The 20,601-nt window shown below is 42.2% G+C and overlaps 1 protein-coding gene across 5 annotated transcripts in view; it reads left to right on the forward strand.

Annotated features, from left to right (window-relative positions):
- The first annotated feature begins 406 nt into the window (after window positions 1-406).
- Window positions 407-20,601, forward strand: part of MARK1 (microtubule affinity regulating kinase 1) — a 69,808-nt gene continuing 49,613 nt past the window's right edge. Inside the window, exons 1-2 of one of the 5 annotated variants that reach the window (XM_082217495.1) lie at window positions 460-939; window positions 980-1,077. In XM_082217495.1, coding sequence (XP_082073621.1) covers window positions 1,027-1,077 — 51 coding nt within the window. In that variant the 5' untranslated portion in view covers window positions 460-939; window positions 980-1,026. Of the gene's footprint in view, window positions 1,078-20,601 lie in introns of all 5 variants that reach the window. The other 4 variants (XR_014218168.1, XM_082217497.1, XM_082217499.1 and 1 more) reach the window with 4 other exon arrangements.

Genomic DNA, 20,601 nt, shown 5'->3' on the forward strand with positions numbered 1-20,601 from the left:
CCTGCCCTTTCAAATGCTGCAGGCAGCTGATGAGATTTCAGTCTGAACTTTGTATATTTTGCTAGTAGCCAAAAGCAAAACAAACACGCAAAACCCAGACACGTTCTCTTTGCTTGCAAATCAATGCTGGGCAGGCTGTGACAGAGTAAATAGCAATCTATCAGAGCACCACTCGTGAAAAACACCTGGCCAAACGCAAAACAGAGCGACTGGAAAGGGACTCGGGCACCGGTTCTTGGGGTGCCGATAGGGATCTTACAAGCGCACAAGAGCGTCCCCATTTCCACCCGTGGGGAGCTGGAGGAGGGCGCCCCTCGACACGCGCGAGTCTCGCGTTGATCCTTTTCTTTTCTTTTCCTTAGACGGAAACTCTTTTCCCGGAGGAATTTCGTAGCGTGTGAAGCTGCCCTGGATGCGTGAGGAGGAGGAGCAAACACAACCCCCGGCAAGGCGGGAGGGGTGGACTTGGGTGCCGTCGGCGTCAATGAATGAAGGCGAGAGCGTCTCCGCAAGGCGGGATGAGGCGCCCCTAGTGTTTCCTCAGCGCTGCAAGCGGCCGGCTCCGGCTGCTCCGTCCCCTCCGCAATCCGAGCCGCGTCCCCTCCTCTTCTCCGGCCTGTGACCGAGCCGGGCCCAGCTCAGAGAGGAGGAGGAGAAAAACAGGGAGTAGGAGGAGGAGCAGCCGCCGCCGCCGGATGCGGCGAGGAAACCGCTCCGGCTCCCCTACGCAGCGCTGCCGGCCACTCACCTGAGCGCGCCGCGGCGGGAGGAGGAGGAGGAGGAGCCGGCCAGGCTGCTGCTGCTGCCGCTGCCGCCGCGGTAATCCCGGCCCAGGGGGCGGCGGCGGGCGACCCAGAAGCCATGGCAAGGGCTCCGGGAGCCTAGAGGCGGGCCGCCTCAGCCTCGCTCCGAGGAGCCGCGCCGCAGAGGCCTGCGAGTCCAGGGCGGGCGGCGGCGGCGGCGGCGGGCTCGGCCATTCCCAGCTTGGCCCGGGCCGGCTCTGCAGCAGCGCCTCTCCCGCGCAAGATGTCCACCCGCACGCCGCTGCCCACCGTCAACGAGCGGGACACCGAGAACGTGAGTGCCGCCGCCGCCAGTGCCTTGAGAGCCCTTCCACTCGGCCAGCCGGCGCGGGGCTCGCTCAGGCCGGAGTCGCCCTTCTTGGCCTCGGCCGGGCGGGTTTTTTTTTTGGGGGGGGGTTGAGAGGGAGAGAGCAGGAGGGGGCTTGGCGGCCACGGCTTCCCCGCCTCGCGTGGGTGAGGGACCACCCTGAGCTCTCCTTTTCCTTCCCCGCATTCCTGGGGGCACTTTCGGAACCAGGCAGGGGCTGGGGGCAGCCCCTTTCCTCTCGCCTCCCTTGCCCAGCCAGGCCTCCGCCGGGTGGCCCCTCGCGCGCCTTTGCCTGCACTGCAGCCACGCCTCAGGGGGATGCGCTCTCTCCTCCCCATGCCACACCCGGGGGCTGCTTTCTCCTTCTCCTCCTCCTGCTTTTCCCTTCCTTCCTTTATGCAAGGCACCCCCAAGCCAGCCCAGGCAAAGTGTCTTCTTTGCATGTCTAGTTTGCAGCCAGCCTGTCTCTCTTTTCCACACAGAGCTCTATCTGTGCTTTCAGGTAAACTTTCCACATGGCTTCCCTCTCCATAGGGCCGGCCTCCCCTCCCTGACTATACTCTCTTCTTCTTCTTCCTGCCCTGCCTATTGCCAGGCTTGCATCCTTCCTTGGGCCCGGCCGGTGACCTCCAAAAGCCAGGCTGCTCTGTCAGTCCATCACTCGGGGCAAGCGCAGGATCTGCCTTCACTTCCGCCTGCCCCTCGCCCCTGCTGGTGATGTCTGTGCACGAAAGCTTCTTCTGAACTTTGCTCCTTTTGTTCTTGGGGAAAGCTCTGGTCTTTCTCCCTTAGATCCTTCTTTTTTATTTTATTTTTGGTGGTGTTGTCCTAGTGGACTTTCCTCCCGATGGGGTGACTGAGGCTTAAGACAGCAGCCAGAGAAATTATAAAGCAGGGTGATTCTCTTCCAAGGGAAGGTTGTTATAGGAACAGTACAGAACAGGAAAATGAGAACGGAAAGCTTTGTAATGACCAGGGTTCAGTGCATGCAAGTGCCTTCAATTGCTCTCTATTTTGTAAATACAAGCATAACCCAGGATGAAAGATGTTGGGGCTTTGGGGTAGCGAAAACATGTCTGGAATGCCTATTTCACATGGTTAGTAGCAAAGGGAGACAGAAGGTTTAGACTCTGTAAAATCTGGCTTTATGTCTGCACGTGCTATTTCTGGTAGGCATGATTAATGGGAAGTGAACTGTGTGTGGGAGGGAAAAGACATATTTGTAGTGAAGTAATCTAACCGCCTGAATTGAAGCAGACTTTACTATGTTAATGCGAAATGGGATACAGTGTGAACAGGCCCATTGACTTCGCTGTTGACAATGTTCACTTTTCTAAGCAAGCAGTGTTTATCCTTTCCTGGGGACACTGTGTCAGTGTCCTAGGCACTATTCACATACTCTGGTTTGGAGAGTTGGATTTAAGGTGAAAGTGTGTGACAACGTGAGGAAGGAGACAAAAGGCAGATTATGAAAATCGTGGCTTCTGTGGGTTGTGCAATTTCAGAGTTCCATGGTGCTATAATAAGAAATGCTGTCCAAAGAAACTGCATTGAAACATATTATAATTCTGATTATCGTATCAATTCATGGTGTTTTTAAATGTAAGCTAAAAAGTGTACATTTTAGTATAGTGTAAATACATCACACACCTCCAATAATTCTCTCCCTATTAAGTTCTTATAGAAGAGATGTTTGAAAGATTTTTATAGGATACATAGCTAACAATATGTCTTTATTTCCCCCTTGTAATTAGTGTGGGAAAGTTATTGGTGCAGGAGAGACATTCACCCCAGTAAAATGTGACCTTAAATGGGCTTTTTGAAATATCTTCTTTAATGGCGCCAGAATGTTTAGCAATGCTATCAATTTGTTTGAAGAGTGTTAAGAAGCTCTCTAATTAATGATCTTTTTATCGCTTCTTTAAAAAAAATCTTTGCCTAACACTCCCATGAAGTGAAACTTTATTGGAATGTATAATGTGTAGGATTATTTTTAGGGAAAAGTTCATTGGGAAGATATTCCCCCCCCCCCAATCTTTTAAAATTCTTTTCTAAACTCTGCAATGATCCATTGGGATTTAGGCCTTGGATGAATTTTTAAGGGAGTAAAAATGTGCTGTAGTTGCCAAGTTGCAACCAGGAAATATTGTCCTCCCTCCCATTATGCCTTTTGGAACAAACGGGTCTGAAATTGCCCTACAGCAGGCGGATCTGTTAAGGAAACAGGCATAATCACTTGGTTGTGACTTGACAGTCCTTGGGTGAGTTGAATTTGTTTTGCTTTATTATTTTGCTACTCAGGCTATTCATTTTTACAGTAGATAAATATGCAGGCATAGAGTCACTCAATTTATGCAATTCCCTTATCACATTGGGTATAGAGCAGATTATAGGTCTATAGTGAGAAAGAGTGTGATTGTCTTACCCACTGCGCCCACCTTTTCTTATATTCACAGAGTGAGTCAGCAGGTGGTAGAATTACTGAATAGGCCAAGCAGTTGTTCCTAAAGTACATTTTCTCTTCATTTTTACTTCTTGTCTCTTTCAACTTGGCATTCTTTTTGAGCATTACTTTTCGTTTGTGCTAGATCTTTTTGCTGATGGGTTTTGCGATATATAAGAGCAAACCAAACTGTGTGCTGGAAGAGAATATTTCCATATGCCTGTACTCGCTGCAGTTTCTTCTGCAAGGAAGAATGAAGGACCATTGTTTCTCTAGCCACAATGCTCTTAAATGCAACCCCTTCCAGAGGTAAAAATCTCTGTAAGTTCTAAAGAGGTGCTGTTTGTATTTAGGCTGAACATAATATTTTGGATTTTCAATCAAGCCTGTAATTGGAATAGGTTTTTTGCTCTGACACAGCATGTTTTGACATAATGTACTTGAGAAATTGAATTTTATTGCTTCAAAGTTTGAGCTGATAGTTTACATGCATAACAGTACTTGACAGTAACATCAGGTTTTGTTTGTTTGTTTTGGTAAAGCAAATCAAAGCACAGAGATGTTTAGGCTTGTTCAAGTGAGCTTTCTTTGGACTCCTATAGCCAATTTAAAATGGGTTTCTTGAGTAGTTATACTTAACTGCATTATGGTAACTTGTAGGAACTATAAATAAAGAACCAGACCTTGTGGAGAGGATATTGAAAAGAGGGAGAAAGTAGTTGGTATCCTAGGTTGCCTTAGGGAAAGAATATTGGGGAAGCAAAATAGTATTTGAGGATCACAAATAAGGATATGATTTGGGAAAAATTCTTACAACATATATGTGCTAGCAGTACCAGAAGTAACAATTTGTAGGCATTGAAGTAGTATTTGATTAGTGACCTAAAGCTAAGGTCTGGCTTTTGTACCAAATGAATGTTCTACAGCTGTTATTATAAAACTACTTCCACAGACCGGGCCTTCTCTTAAGCTACTGGAGCTATGTGGCAGGAAATCACATTGGATGAACTATTAATGTGTTTCTTGCAGCACTGCTGCCTACCTCCAGGTAAAGCAATAGTGGTATAGGGAACAATCACTTTGCAATCCATCTCATGTAATTTCCTGTATACAGACATGACTGGAGCAGTACAGATGGAGCCACAGGGAAGCATCTGCCTCACTGTTTTGGTAATGTTAGAATGAGCCCTAGCAGATACACTTCTGGATTTTTTTGAAATAAGTTTTTTCCAGGCTTCAGAGCAACCAAGACATTGACAGATAGATGTATGGACACCCTTATGGGCAAAGGTTGGCATTCTGATACGTTATAGAACAGACAGTGGCATTTGATGGTGAATATCTTCTCTAGTGATGTTTGCAATCTTGATTTAATTGATTCTTCTTCTTCTCTAATTAACTCAGGATAACTGTGCTAGTTTACCCAACTGTCGCTCCATGATAACCAAAGTGGCAAGTACTGGCAAGGCAAAGTTGTTGAAGATGTTTAATGAAATGGAGATTGTTGTAGGATTTGGGCAAGGAATAATAACCGCTAGAAATAGTGGCTATTTATGCCAGTGATAAAATAATTAACTTTGTCAGATGACATGGTTGGGGCTAAACAGGTTTGAATGTGTTCTGGGTTCTCTCATTCGAGGTACAGGTGTGATGGGGGATAAGCACTGAGATGCGTCATGCGTGAGACGCACACAGAGAAAGGCAACTTCAGAAAGGGCCAGAGGAAGGCAGTGGCACAATTCCTGGTCACATTGCACTGAGTTTGTGTCGCAGTGGAACAAACCACTGAAGTGTTTCAAGTGGGATAGCTCAGTCAGTAGAGCATGAGACTTACTCTTAGGGTCATGGCTTTGATCCCCATGTTGGGCAAAAAGATTCCTACATTGCAGGGGGTTGGACTAGATGACCCTTGTGGTCCCTCCCAACTCTGTGATTCTCCAGAGTGCTACATTAGGGCAGTGGAATCACTATACAAAAGGAGTTGCTTTGCCCCAGCTGGTGCAGAAAGGAGTTTGTTCCAAGACAGCTGTAAAGATCAGAAATGTCATAAGCGATGGGCAGGGAAGTATTAAAACAGAAGTGGGCCCTTTTTTCCCTTTCAAACCTGTTATACACAGTTTTATGCCAAATTTTCTGAATTTCTTCAAAATGTGGAATAGAAAATTATTCCTCTAGAAACTCCTTCGTCATATTTTGTTAAATTGTTGCATGGCCAGGAGACTGTACATGTAATTTATATATAGCATGTAAATTTTGATTTAAAGTCTTACTGTAAGCAAGGTTAACTGTCAGGGACTAGTAGGGCTCTGAAGAGTGTGGGGCAGAGGCAGAGGACCAGGGGAGTGACTCAGGAGAGGGGACCAGCGATTTATGGGATTTGACGCTGCCTGCAAGGCAGGAGCCAGAGCAGGGGGAGGAGGAAGAGTCAGAGTAGTCCAAGACAGAGGAAGGCACACAGGATATGGTAGAAGAAGAAAAAGAGGCTGCTCAGATGACAGATAGGTCTCCTAAAACCCCTCTGCCTTCTAAAACCAAGAGGAGCTTGAAGCAGGAAGAACAGCCACAACTTCTGTGCAGGGGAAGTCTCAGATTGTTGGTGTGCAACACATCAAAAGGTGTATAACCAGGCCAGGCAGAGGGGGCCTCGCTTTTGCTGCGGGGGGGGGGGAATTGCCTAGTGGCTAGAGCAGGCATAGGCAAATTTGGCCCTCCAGATGTTTTGGGACTACAACTCCCATCATCCCTAGCTAACAAGACCAGTGGTCAGGGATGATGGGAGTTGTAGTCCCAAAACATCTGGAGGACTGAGTTTGCCTATGCCTGGGCTAGAGGCATGTGTGTGCGTGTGCACCTGGAGCATTCCAGGAGTTGCTGTAAGTGCTTTTTTTGTAAATAAAGACTTGACAATCAGACACATGCTTTCCTTAGCTGGGGTGGGCCAGGACATTGACATATTGCTACTTAAGCAACAGCATCTTAAGCCTTTGGATCTTCAATTTAACTTTAAGTTGTTTGTCTCTATGCTAGGATATTATTTCATGGTAGCTTTAAAAAAACTCATAATTTTTCTGCTATAGACATGATGTACGTGGGAACAGTTTAGACTGGCTAACAAATCTGCGTGTCTCAAGAATGACATCATATAAGACAGTTGGTAAAGGAGTTAGCTGTCAGAACAGGTAGGGATAGTTCCTTTTTTGAGGAAAGGACAAATGTTTAATACAGTAATGGGTCTGGTTAAAATGTAGAATAAAAGTTGGATGGCTATATTTATAAAGTTAATATCTAGCTTTGCTCCTGTGTAAGAAAGAATGGATCAGATATGAAGAGAGGAGTTGTGGGAGACAATTCTTGCTAAATATTTTCTTTCGCTGCCTTGAGGAACATATGGCCTAGTTTTTAAGCATTCCAGGTTCAAAGTAGAATTGCTGTTTGCCAATAGATATAGAGTGGCTTGGTAATGAGAGATAGCATGTTTTTTTCCTGGATATCCAAATGAATTGATCCAGACTAAATTGCTCTGAAACAAGTGCTAGATGGCTTGGGGCCAGGAATCCTTCTCTTTTCTGCAGTGAATAACTTGTTTTTACACAATAAAATACTTGTGATAAAAGCTCATCTGAATAAAGCTTATGATTGTTGGGAAACCTCATCTGGTAAGATTTTTTGTCTTGAAATTTTGAGTTTGAGTGAAGACTAAGAGTAATCTCGTATAATTTCTGTGCTACCTTTTATTCCTCATTTAATTCAGGGAACTTCAGATTTGAAGAAATATCTGACAGTAAGTTCAGTTGTACACAACTGGACATCTGTGTTGGGTATTGAGGTCACTTTGTGATGGATACAACATTTGGTGTTGGCATCTGTCTGTCTCTGGAGACAATAGATGAGTATGCCTTTGTGGGCAAAGTCAAACCGTTGGAAGGTTACAACACCTGTTGCGGCTGTAGAGACCACAGAGATGCATGTTTAGTTGCAGCTGGGGCAGATGCACCATGGCATTTCTTCTCTCTGTGCTCCTCCCAGCAGTCATTCCTCCTCTGGCCACTGCTATGGATGCATGACCTGACTGGCTGTCTCCAGGCACCACAGTTGTCTTCAAGAGATTCCCACATGGCGGGGTTGGCATTGCCAGCCTTCATGTCACAATTGCAAGTATCTTTGTAACGCAAAGAGTTGGTCTGCCGGCGGGCTTAGTTCCTGAAGCCAGCTCCCTGTAAAGCACATCCTTGGGGATCCTGCCAGCTTTCCTTCTGTGGCCATGACCAAGCCAGCATAGATGTCACTGAGACAGGAGTGCAGACATGCTGAGAATGTGGGCTTGGGAGAGCACACCTTTGTTTGAGACTCTGTCCTGCCTTGTGATGCCCCAAATCTTCCTGAGGCAGCACATGTGGAAGGCATTGAGGTGTCGCTTCTGGCGGTTGTAAGTTGCCCACAGATAGTGTACTCAGCATACAAGCCTGGTAGACCTTCTTCTTGGTACTAGATGTTCGCATCACATTCTCCCATACCCTTTTGGAGCAACATTGAGAAATACATATATAGTTTGTTGCAGATGAGATGGGTGGGGGGCAGGTTTCATTCTATTCATTTGAAGACTGAACTTTAACCGTAGAGTTGTGGCCCATTCTCACACATATTTTGTGTGACTACATTGGATCCTTCGAATGTGAAAAAGTTCACTTGAGAATGGGAGATACTGTGGCATTTTTGTTAACACTTCTACAGTGATGGATGGCTTCGGGATATGTTAAGTTAAAAATATTAGTGTGTAATGAGGTTTCTCATTTTTATTTGAACTCATTTCCCCCCTCATGAGATTAGCTGCTATTTTGCTGGAAATAAATTAAAATGCTTTAAAATGCAATAAACATACCTTCTGGAAGTAAGCATTCCTTCTTTAATTTGTCTTCTGACATAACTGAGGTTTGGGAAGGTATATGCTAATCCTGTATTTATCCGACAAATTACATATAATTTAAACTGCTAATGGTTTCAGCTCTCTACTCACTTGAGTGTGCCATTTATCTAAACATATAAGCATTTCGTTATCTGAGTGATGCTGAATTAGGCTGTCAAGGCATACTGAACACTGATATCCTCAAAGGCATATGGAAGAGTTTCTATGTTACGGAAAATATTTATCATAAAAAATCATGCTGGCCTTTAAAAATAGCTTTCATGGTGGCTTACAAAATTTTAGAAAGAAACAAAATACAAGAAACGGGAAGGAAGACCATCATAAAACAAAATATAAAATCTTAGGATAAAAAGGTCTTTGCCTGGCAATGGGTAGATAGTATCATGGGTGCCAGGCAAGCTTCTAGTTCCAAAAATCCATCCCAAATTGCCACATGCCTCAGCTCAGATAGCAGCATACCCAGAGGACAACTTTGGCAGCTGGTCTCAGTAAATGAGCAGGTAAAGGTAGTGATAGGCATTCTTTTGATTCCAGGTTGTGGCAGAAATGGCCCTAAGTGCTCAAGGTGGAAGAGAAGAAGAATGGAACTGCCTGCTCAAGATACATGCTTGTGTAAAGCCAATATTTTCTGTGGCTCATGGAAAGGATGGGACCAGGAGAAATAGTGCTGTTGGTTCTTTGCCTATAACTCATACCTCCCTCTTGCCTGTGGCCTTGCAGAGGGTTTTGTTTAAATCAATTAATACAGAATCTAGTAGTCCAGTCAGAGCCTATAATTGCTGGCCTTCTCCCCTTGATTTTTGTGCACTTCTAGTTTCCTCATCTGTGTTACACTGACATAACTCTTCTCTGTTGTGCTATACGGGTCCTACAAATGTATTCATATTTCTCTTTTTGTTTTTATAAAACTTTAGTGGGTGGGGAGTTCAAATTCTGAAAAGCTTTAAATAAGAGCTCAGAATAAATAATTCAAATGGAACATTAAATGAAAAATTCATTTCATTTAGTTCAGAATGTGCTTTTTCTTGTTGGATCTTGAATTTCCTTGGTACAACATGAGAGCAACCCTTTATACAGCACACAAAATATACAGATAGACAGCACTTTAATACTTGTCTTATGCTTAGCATAATCGTATTGATTTCCTGATTTCATTCCTTGGGGTATCAATATTGATTATACATTTTGTTAAATAAAATAAACTAGTGTATGCTGTTTGTTTTTATCTGCATCTAAGCAACTTACCTCTCCATCAAGAATTGATGTATCTTTGTGTCTTAAGAGTTTGAGATGAAATCTTGCTAGATGACTTTTAGCAAGTCTCTATTATCTTTGTATCAGCTTCCTATCTGCAATGTGTAGGAATATTATTGCTGGCTTGTCTTACAGAAATATGTTGTAAAGAATGCTCAGTCCTTTGCTACATGCCGTGGGGGTGTATGGGAACTACCAAACAACATTCCTCCTCTCTCATTGTATAGTATGGGGTGTGTTTGTGTTTGTAGAAATGTGACAGTGACATCATGTTAGTGTTTTACAGGTCTGCTTAATTGGCTGCCACTTGTAGGGGCAGGGAAAACATGAACGTGATGTCATCTCACACTTTTTCCATCTGCACATTATGGGGGAGACATGAATACGTTCTCTTTAAGACATTTATGTACAAGCACCAAACCAGGAGATTCCTGAAGTCACCCCTCCCCTCCCAAATCTGCAGTGAAACTGGGTTGTCTCTTGTTATCTTCATGCTTTCTGGTTGGAAGTAGCAGGTAATGGTTGAATCGTGAAGCTGGATTATATCTTTTGTAATTCAACAGATATTACTAGGGTATTTTGAGTATCCTTTTCTCACGTTAAATCTACTTCATTAAGAGGAGATAGAGCCTTCTGTAGTGAGATATTTCTGATAATGAAATGCATAGATTGCTGTAACATGAGTGTGTAGCTGCAGAGCAGCATTTTTTTGTCCGTTGGGAGATAAGACTGTTTCCTTAGTATTGCCCTCCTGCAATGTCTTTTTATTGTTTATATGTAGGAGGGGTGAATGTAATTTCAGAATTTACAATCTTTCCAGGCACAATAACTACCTGAAGGTCATTTCTGATAAGGTTGGAAAATTAAGAAATCATTTTATAAAATTGGCTTTTTTCATGGTTTATGAACAAAGCAGTATTGAAGTGTTGGAAGTGAAACAAAATGGTTTTGCACTGTGCATTAGAATATGTTTGAACGATTGCTAGGTATGAGGCAGGCTATATTGCTATCATCTGCATAGGAAGTTGGTTAGGAATATTGGGATTTAAAATTATGCCTAGAAATATGCTCAGGGAGAGAGTAGGAAATAAATTGCTTTGTTGTGTTAGTTTTGGTACATGATGAGTACACAACCACAACTACTTTGAAGTTGCATACTGATGAATGCTGGAGTTGCAAACAACCTTAACTAAAAGAAAGCTGGGTCTGATTGTTGCTGTACCAGGCTGTCTTCTTATCTGACTTTTTCTGCCTCAAGGATGACTTGCTCTATAAGGCAGAAGGAGCTTGGAAAACTTGGCATGTGGCCTGAGATGGCAGTGGTCCTTCTCAGTTAACAGCCACCAGAGCACTATGCTGTGTTTCCCAGATATTCAACGCAGTGGGGAGTTTGGGTTTGCTACTTTCTCCCACTTATTCTCTTGGCATCTGAAGGCAGCCCTGTTTAGGGAAGTTTTATTCTGTTTTAATGTTCTGTTGAAAGCCAAACAGAGTGGCTGGGGAAACCCAGCCAGTGTAGAAATAATATATTATTATTATTATTATTATTATTTTATTGATTGGCTGGGAACCACAGAAGGATGCTCTGTTAACTGGAATTAGTCTGTAAGGCATGCATTGGTCATACTCGTCTGTGGCTTAGGTCCAAGCTATCTGAAAGACCATATTCCCTCATATAAACCAGCTTCGGTTCTGAGATTCAGGAGAGGCCCTTCTCTCAGTCCTGCCATTCTCACAAACATGCTTTGTAGGGGCACGGGAGAGTTGTATTGGCTGGGCATAATTATATGGAAATTGAATGTGTGAGAATTTTCTGTATGTATCTTCATAAACCTACAATGATAACTATTTCTTTGGAATTTATTTTTTATTATGAAGAAAAGTCTCTCTGTTCCTTTGATGTGCGGTGTAGAGAAGCAGTAGGTGACTGTAAAACAAGTTCACATTGCTAATGAATCAAATAACTTTCCTCACTCCTTTCAAGTGTTATCATTCCGCAGCTTCTATAAAACTGTGTTTTGACCCAGATGCAATGATTTATTGGGCTTCCCCCCCTTAAATTTAACTAGTCCTAGACTGATGTCGCTCTATGAAAGACTGGAAAGAGGAGGTGCACCAGGCTGCAGAGAATTCTGGCTGGGGTATAAGGTTGCTATCCTACCTACAAACTTCCCTTGCTCCTGGATTGCAGCTAAGAATATCTACTACTATACCCATGGCATTGGTGTTGGCTCAAAACTGCTAATAGGAACTGGTCAACAAAAACCGGGAAAACCACATATCAGCCACCCTCAGACATAAAGTTGAAAAAAGTACACGGGGGAGACAAGTAGAGCAAAAGAGTGCTTGCTCTGGCAGCACATGTACTGAAAGTGGAATGATACAGGGATTAGCACGTCTTCTGTCGTCCCCTTCTCCTTGTGCCTTCCATCTTTCCCAACATCAGGGTCTTTTCCAGGGAGTCTTCTCTTCTCATGAGGTGGCCAAAGTATTGGAGCCTCAACTTCACGATCTGTCCTTCCAGTGAGCACTCAGGGCTGATTTCCTTCAGAATGGAGAGGTTTGATCTTCTTGCAGTCCATGGGACTCTCAAGAGTCTCCTGCAGCACCATAATTCAAAAGCATCAATTCTTCGGCAGTCAGCCTTCTTTATGGTCCAGCTCTCACTTCCATACATCACTACTGGGAAAACTAGTTAGCACATTAGCACAATTAGAGCAGCAGAAACTCACCTATGGAGGAGGGAGTCCACATGATGTTGGACTCTTGATTCCCATCAACCCCAGCCAGAACAGCCAATGGTCAGAGATGATGGCAGTTGCAATCCAACAGCATCCAGAGGGCAATGCTGATGCAGGAAGCTCATCCACTTAGCACCCAGTTGTGTGGTATCCATTGTCTCTTGGAGGGCTTGCTGGTTGTGGAACTCAAGGGGCCAGAGGGAAAAGAAAGAAGAAAAGACCTGGGAAAATTGCCTCTTAAAGTCTCCTGAACATGAACACCCTTCTTCTCTTATTATCAGCTGAGCTGCCTGCTGTATCCACCACGAGAAATATGTAATAGAAACTAGCACTAAGATCTCTGCAGATTATTTGACTTAACATTTTCGTCCCTCATATGGGCCAGTGCATCAACGATCCCTGGCGTGTATCCCTGCTAGGAACACACCCTTTGAAAATTTATTGATCTAAGAAGATCCTAAGGCAACTGAGCAAGAGATGCCTGCGATGGTGTGAGTGGTAGAGGCCTTTGACAAGCAGCTTCCCTTGATTGTTTCATGGGAAGAAGGTTGTGTAATCCAAGTGTGTGGCTGGGTCTTAATTAACAAAGACTGCTGTGTCTCCCCAGGTTTTCAGCTGGCAGAGAACAGAAGGACTCCGGTTACTTCCTGGCTGCTTTTTAGCTTCTTGTTTGGACAAGAAGGATGGGTCCTTAGGATGGGTGGTGGATGCACCACCATTTTTTCCCCATTTAGTATCCATCTCATGAAAATGTACCTTTCTGTAGAGGAAGATTATGCACTTTCTACTGATCTAAAGGGGATATGTCAGAGAGATTTTGGATGCAAGCTGATGGTAGGCCAGGCAACCATGAAATCCCAGAACCAGTACTACTATGACAAGGTTCATTTGCCTGTAAAGTTGTGGGGATTTTTGCTTCCTGCGCATCTTTCATTAAAAAAAAGTTCTTAGACCTTATGGCTATGAAGAAGTGTAGCGTGACCCAGGACCACCTACAAGTTTTATACTGTTTTACAACTTAATGTACTGTGTCCATACCTTTTTTAGTTTTGGGAGTTTTATTCCCCTCCCCCAATTGTATTGGATGTTGTGTTGTAATAGTGTTTGCTTTCTTGGGAGGATAATATCTAGAAAGGCAGCTTATAATGCTTGAAATAAAACAAATGAAAATAAAAACCCCAGAGCTAACAGGCTTTTGCTATTTTGCAGTACGAATCAGTGGTATCCTTGGGATTTGGTGAATCTGAAAAGGTACCCAGCTGACCAAACAAGTCTGTCTATCTTTATGGACTTGCCACACTCTTTGACAGATTTTTTTTAAAAAATATTATTATTATTGTTATTATTTCTTTCTGGCAGACTTGTTTGCCTGTATTATCTAACTTATTGGTATCATTTACCAGTTATAATATTGCTGATAACCTATTTCTTGGTTTCGTCTGTATGTCTGTCTGCCAGTGACTAAAAATAGCCCTGGCTCCAATTACTTGTAGACAGTTGTTGAATCTAAGACTTTTTTCTTTTCTTAGGCCATGTGCCATTAAGTTGTAGTTAATCTTGGGGCCATTTTTAGTTAGATCATAACATGAACCCCATGACTGATATTTTTAAGGTTGTTTCTACAAAATCATTTCTACATATTTTCTACTATATATTTAAAGTTTTGTATTGTATAGATTGCAATTTCTGGTGAATAGATTAATAAGAGCTTAGCTCTAGATTACTGGATACTATTGATGGTATATTAAGTGCAACAGACTCACTAATTAATGCATATGGGCAGTTACCTATGGAGTGAACGTTTTAAAAATCTGTGCTGTACCTAAGAGGTAGAGGAGTTAATGCAAGTGAATGTGTTCTTGATTTGATAGTGAAGGAGCAAAGAGCCAACTTCACTAGTCTACTCTAATTCAACTCTTTACAACTTAATAAGCAAATATTCATCAAAAACTACAGTAGAACCCCTTGCCCTTCAAAATGTATGTTTCTGTTGAATGTGTGTTTTCAGAATGGCTTCCCCAAGATGAAATGTTGTTGCTCTGGCTTATTGAGAGCCTGAGACATATTTCAGCTTCTTTTCGTTTTGGTTTTTCTTGCAAGTTTCCGGTATAATCAGAGTTGGCCTAATAAGTTTTTCTGCCTGGGGTGGTGGAGCAGCAAATGACATTCCTCAACCGATGTCAAGGTACATAGTACCCAAGTCAAGTTTATTTGGCACCTGAGAGAGAAAACCATGCAAGTGCTGTTTTTCCTCTGTGGTAGTAAAATGATCTAATAAATACAATAGCCGGCAATTTTCATGACTCTTCCTGATGGTAGTAGGACTGGCCCTAATTATCATTCACAGGAATGTATCTAACAAAGTACTGTAGACAGCTGTATTTTCTAGACAGAGAACCATGCACAAATATGCCTGTTCTAAAGGCATTGTCATCATGATACTCTGAGTTGTTGCTACAGCAGCAGTTAACTCTGTGATGAAGCACTTGACTGCTAAAATAACTTTCCCCATCTTGTACCTACCTGTGCAGTATTTTGGGTCATTAGTGCTGTGTCAGCAGCAGTCATTTTTACTTATTTATTTCACAATATTTATATACCTCAAAGTGGTTTACAAAAAGAGCAAACAATGAAATGATCAGTAAGATAGATAAGATAATTTATTATGGTCAAAGACCAGCTCTGAAATTATCAGTAAAAAACCCCTTTAAAATCAGTATTGAAAACATTTTTTAAAAAAATATATATAATCAACAGGAAGCTTAATACTGTAGAATAAAACATATGAAAGCTTGGATAGGCTTCCCTAAACATAAACGTTTTTACCAGGCACGAAAGACACTGTGGTCACCTACCAAAGCTGTCCTATGGCACAGATGCTGGTGGAGAAATTTGCATGTTTCATTCAAGACCTTCTGGGGGGCCATGGAATCCCAAGTACTTACTTTGACACAATCCTACATGTACCTAGGATTATAGCAGTGATACAGCTGATCACCATACTTACATTCTTCTACTTTACATACAAAGCCCTAAGTAGCTACAAACCACTTGACAAACTGTGTAAGGCTACAGACCACAGTTACTTGACAAACTGTGTAAGGCCACTATAATCTGCTAATGGAGCCCAAGTCAGTTTTACCATGGTCTGATGGTTATCTCCATGGAGTCAGGATTTTTCACTGGTGGCACCAGTGTTGTGGAATTCCCTCCTTGTTGAAATACAAGATGCCCCATCAATGTTGGCCTTCTAGTAGCTCCTGAAGACACACTCATTTAGACAAGCATTCCCCCCAACCGCACTTTGGGTTTTATTTTTTGTTTTGTAAACTTTGGTCAATTCAGTTGTTTGGTTAATTCAGTGGAATTGACTGAAAACAAAACTGAAAACAAATAAGCGTCTGATTTCTTTAATAAATATCTTATTACAGAAGCGAATAGTTTTACCTTCCCCTGTAACTTGTGGCGGACTATCTTGCTTGATATAGCCATTTGGAAATAGTTACTCATACAAGCACCTTTCTGTACTGCACCTAATTTTTTGTGGTTTTGTGATACATTATAGCCTGGATTGAATAGGCTGGCCTATCGTGGGGTGGTTGATTGCACGGTACTTGCAAACAGAGGGTTGGGGTAAATATTGGTCCTTTCCACTATTATGCCAAAGCTGTATTATAGAATCAATTATGTTTTATACTGACAGTGTTAAGTTATACTAGCAGCTATTTTCACATTTGTTTGGGAGAAGGATACTCTGTCCTACTGGTAAGAAATATCCCCCACTGTTTCTAATTAAGTGAAATGTAAGCTATGGATCTTTCAGGATAGGATTTCTATGATCAAATGTGAAGACTGCCTATTTAGTACTAGCATTTTCTTGATCATGCCTAATTGTTTTTAGTGTAGTCATTGTTTACTTACCGGTACATACCACATTTCCCCCGATTTGTGCTCAAAAGTGATTTACAAAGAAAAAACAGCTAACAATAATACAGTATCCATAATACATAATTAAAATTATAATATCACTACAACACTAAAAGTTTAATAATTAACAATTTGTTTAAAATATATCAAATAAAATTAAGTATGCACAAAGCTTACAAAAAGGCTAGTTTATACAAATACTCCTAGAACTAATTGCAGTAAGTTGTAACTAGTAATCCCCCCTCCCTTTTGCATCTAGACTGAAAAGGCACTTTTACAGTTCTTCTGTCAGCAACTTCCTTATGAAGACCCCTGGAGCAGGAGGAAGCAACTATCCTCTGATGGCAAGCATAATCACCCTCTCCCTGCTGCATGAAGTACATATTTATACATTGATATGGGATGCATTGCCATCATCTCCTTTGTCTAGGAGAGAGAATAACAACGGGTTTTGTTTTTAAGAGTGAATTGCGCCATTAACTTTATGACATTCAAGTCTCCTGTTCCTTTTTAGAAAGATTTATGCTTATCAGGTAAGCTTGAGTTGTCATATTTTTTCCTTGTGCCATTGTTTTGAATTGAAATTCTACCCTTCAGGTTGAATAGATTCTTTGTTTTATGGTGCATAAAATTATAGGAAGGATCAGTAAATAACTAGATCCCTGCTCTTAGGCTGACCACCTGCAGTTGTAGGTCTAACACAGGCCTTTCCTTGGGGCAGCCTGTCACTTTAAGATCACCCAGTCTCTATCTAGACCTCCATCATCTGCAAGTGGAGTCATGACTCCCTTCAGCCTCTGTTTAATACACAAACTGCAGAATGGGTTAAGTTGTGGCAGAGAGATGACAAATCCACATAGCCCATCTTCCACTTTCCAAAAGGTGTCAAGCCCTGTCCCTAACTTGCCTTGTGAGTGGCTAACTAAGCACTACTCATAAATCGAGGCCCACATGGGTCAATGGTTGAAAACTGACTGTTGCCTATTATTCAGTTTCCCTCTTCTTCCAGCTGACTGTTAATGTTTATTTACTACACACGAGATAACTCTAAGCCTGTCTGTAAGTAGCTGCTATAAGATAGACTTGAACTAAACCCTTTACTTTCTTGAACACTTTACCGAAACACATTCTGCCTCTTCCATTTGTCCACTTGCTTTTTATTCTTAATAAACTTCATAAAACTGGCTGTTTTGGACTTGTTTGCATTTCTGCTGGACTGAAAGATATTTTCCCTTTACAGTAGTACCTCTAGTTGTGGACTTAATCCATTTTGGGGTGCCATTTGCACCCCGAAAAGTCCGCAACTAGAGCGCCTCTTCTGCTCATGTGTGCGGCTCAATCAAGTGCTTCTGCGCATGCATAAAGCGTGCAGATCGCTTATGCGCATGTGTGAGCGGCGAACCCGGAAGTAAACACTTCCAGGTTTGCCACGTTTGTAAGTTGAAAGTCCGTAACAAGAGCGGAACGCAACATGAGGTATGACAGTACATGCCTAGACCATTTAGTCCATTCTACTTGCAGGATAGGTCTCACATCCATTTGGAGTAGAGGGAATATGGTGGCAGTCTATCTGAGGTTCCCTTGCATGGTTGACCTACCTAGACTGGCAGTTGTGGAAGGAACAAAGTAAAAGGTCCCCCTTCCATTACAGTAGGTAGTGTAATTTCAGCTGCTTTTTTATCCTTTCATTGTGAAGAACAAGTATACATGGTCTGTTTTGACTTGCATCTTAAAAATAAACGTTATATGGAAACAACATGTTGTACAAGTTGCACTCTTGATATTTGTTTACAAGGATGGAAATCTGTTATATTGTGACAAAACTGAAGTGCATCAGATTAAAACCAGGGTCAAAGTTAGGATGTGAACTCAAATGCAAGATTTTAGTGTATTGATACAAATCTTAATTGTGCAGCAAGGTTATCTTGTCATAGCACAAGTTGAAATGCACATGTGCTTTTCTGGTTTCTCCTATTTTAATTGCATCATAAAACATGCAACATGATCCACATAAAGCTAAAATGTTCTGAAGTAGTTGCAGTTATTGTAGAAGTATTCATCAATTATTTAAGTCCATTAAAATCCGGAAGAAGATATTGTCCTGTATTCTGATGGGAAAGCCTATTGTATATGTTTCTATATAGTAATCGTCAGGCTGGTCCACTGTATCATTTTCCAATGGCTTGTGGGAGAGGACAATGGGATGAGGGCATCACAGTCTGATTCATTGGGTTGCAGGTGCACAAGTTCCCTCCTCTTCCCTGGTTTTGTGTTATGAGATAGGGTTCCAAGGACTAGTTAACTTTCCATGCTATCAGCAGAATCATATGAAAGAATCATGACAATTGCATTCCAAGTTTCTTTCCTTCCTCCAAAGTAGAGGACCGAAAGTGACAAGACAGCAGTATTCATGGCTGCTGTGGCTGCTGAGTATGAAAGAGCCAGAAGTTGCACGCCAGGCAGGGCAGAGCCACTATGCCAGCTTTCCTGATGGTGCATCAATGTTGATTACTAGGAGGGGGGGGGTAAGGAGGCTGACAGTAAGCTAGCAAAGCAGCTTTGCCCTACTCAGCAAGGTGTTTCCGTCACCAGTATGTTCATGGTACCAGGAGAAGCAAGCAAGTCACTGTGGTGTGGGATCTCCGATACCCAAGTGAACATGTTTGAATGAGATTACTGCTTGAGCAAAACTGTATTGGCATCATGGTTACTTATCCATGCAGTTATTTCCTTCAGATATAGCTGAGCAGGGTGGGAGCAGCTGTAAAACAGCAGTTGACATAAAACTGCTGGTAACCTACGGGTCAGGCCTGGGTTGAGTGCTGGTGGCATGTTTCCAGTTCAGCCGACCTCATCCCTCTCTGTGCAAGGGAAGCCAATTCAACCAGAGCCTAATGAGTATCCTGACAATTGTCTAGGACCATCTACTTATGCCACTGTGCTGTAAACAATGCCTTGATTCTGTATTACATTGAGTCAGCAAATCCTCCAGAGTTTTGGAATCCTGCTGGCTTTGGTTCTGTCAGGGTCTGTGCAGGAGCTAGCCAGCTGGGTCTACCATATACAACAATAATATAATTAGATCATTAGCTTTTTACAACGGTGGTGTTTATGTAACAACCTACATTTAATTGCATTTTTCCAGGTTCGTACAGAGCATTAAAGGCCAAACATGTCCTGCTGATATATATATATTGGTCCTCACATTAGTTGAGACTTCCTCAGTTGTCATAGTTGTTTGTAACAACCTTAATTTGGTCACTTGTTCCTAGGCTAGAGCAATTTTTGTAATATATATTTCTTGCCTGCCCTCCATCACATTATAAAACAAATAAGAGTCACAACCATACATATTTCCAGTTCCAAAGCAGAATTTAGTAGCTAAGATGATTGGGCTCCTGGAATTTTTCCAATCCTTAGAATTGATGTGCTAACAAATTTCATTAAAAATGTATATATAATCTTATCTGGTTATTAAAAACCAGTGTGGTAGTAGTTTCAAATGTTTAGCTTTGGTGGGGAAGACTGTATTGTGTGGGGGTGAGCACCATCTTTGGCAAGTTCAGTACAGTAATAGTAATTTTTGCCATTTTTTGAGACATATGCAGCATGCTTTGAATGCAGTGCCATTGTGGCACTAGAAAATACCTGCAGGAGGTGATTAGAGGCCACATGAGAGAACATTCAAGTGGTATAATTCCTGTACTAAGTTGGGGGAATCTCATGTAAATGGTTTTTCTCCCTCTGCGTGCAGTAATTACCTTAGTCTGGTTTTACTCCATCTGTCCTGATTTGCTGTTTATAAATGGACTTCATTCCAATATTTCTGTTGCTCTAGCTTTTTTTCTTTCTTTCTTAATATTTGTTTGCTTAGTGGTGTAGTATTTGCTTTTGTATCTGTTTTACATATGGGACTATGCAATCTCCCTTAAAAATAAAGCAAACCGCCACCCCCATCTCATTATATCTTTAGTAGTCAATTCCTGCAGATTTGATACTTGGGGGGAGGGGGTGGGGAAAGTTGTGATTATCAAGGAAGCAGAGTATGTAGCCAAGTAAATGTGTTGGGCTCTGGTAAGTAGCTGAGGAGGACATAACAGGCCCAATACACTGGGGTCACAGCACCTTTGTCCAGCTAGGAAGCTTTGTTCTTTCAGCTGTGTCCTTTGTTTCCGCCTCATTTTTTTCATATGTGAACAGCT

Source organism: Podarcis vaucheri (genome assembly GCF_965113315.1).
Source record: "Podarcis vaucheri genome assembly, chromosome: 3".
Classification (NCBI taxonomy): domain Eukaryota; kingdom Metazoa; phylum Chordata; class Lepidosauria; order Squamata; family Lacertidae; genus Podarcis; species Podarcis vaucheri.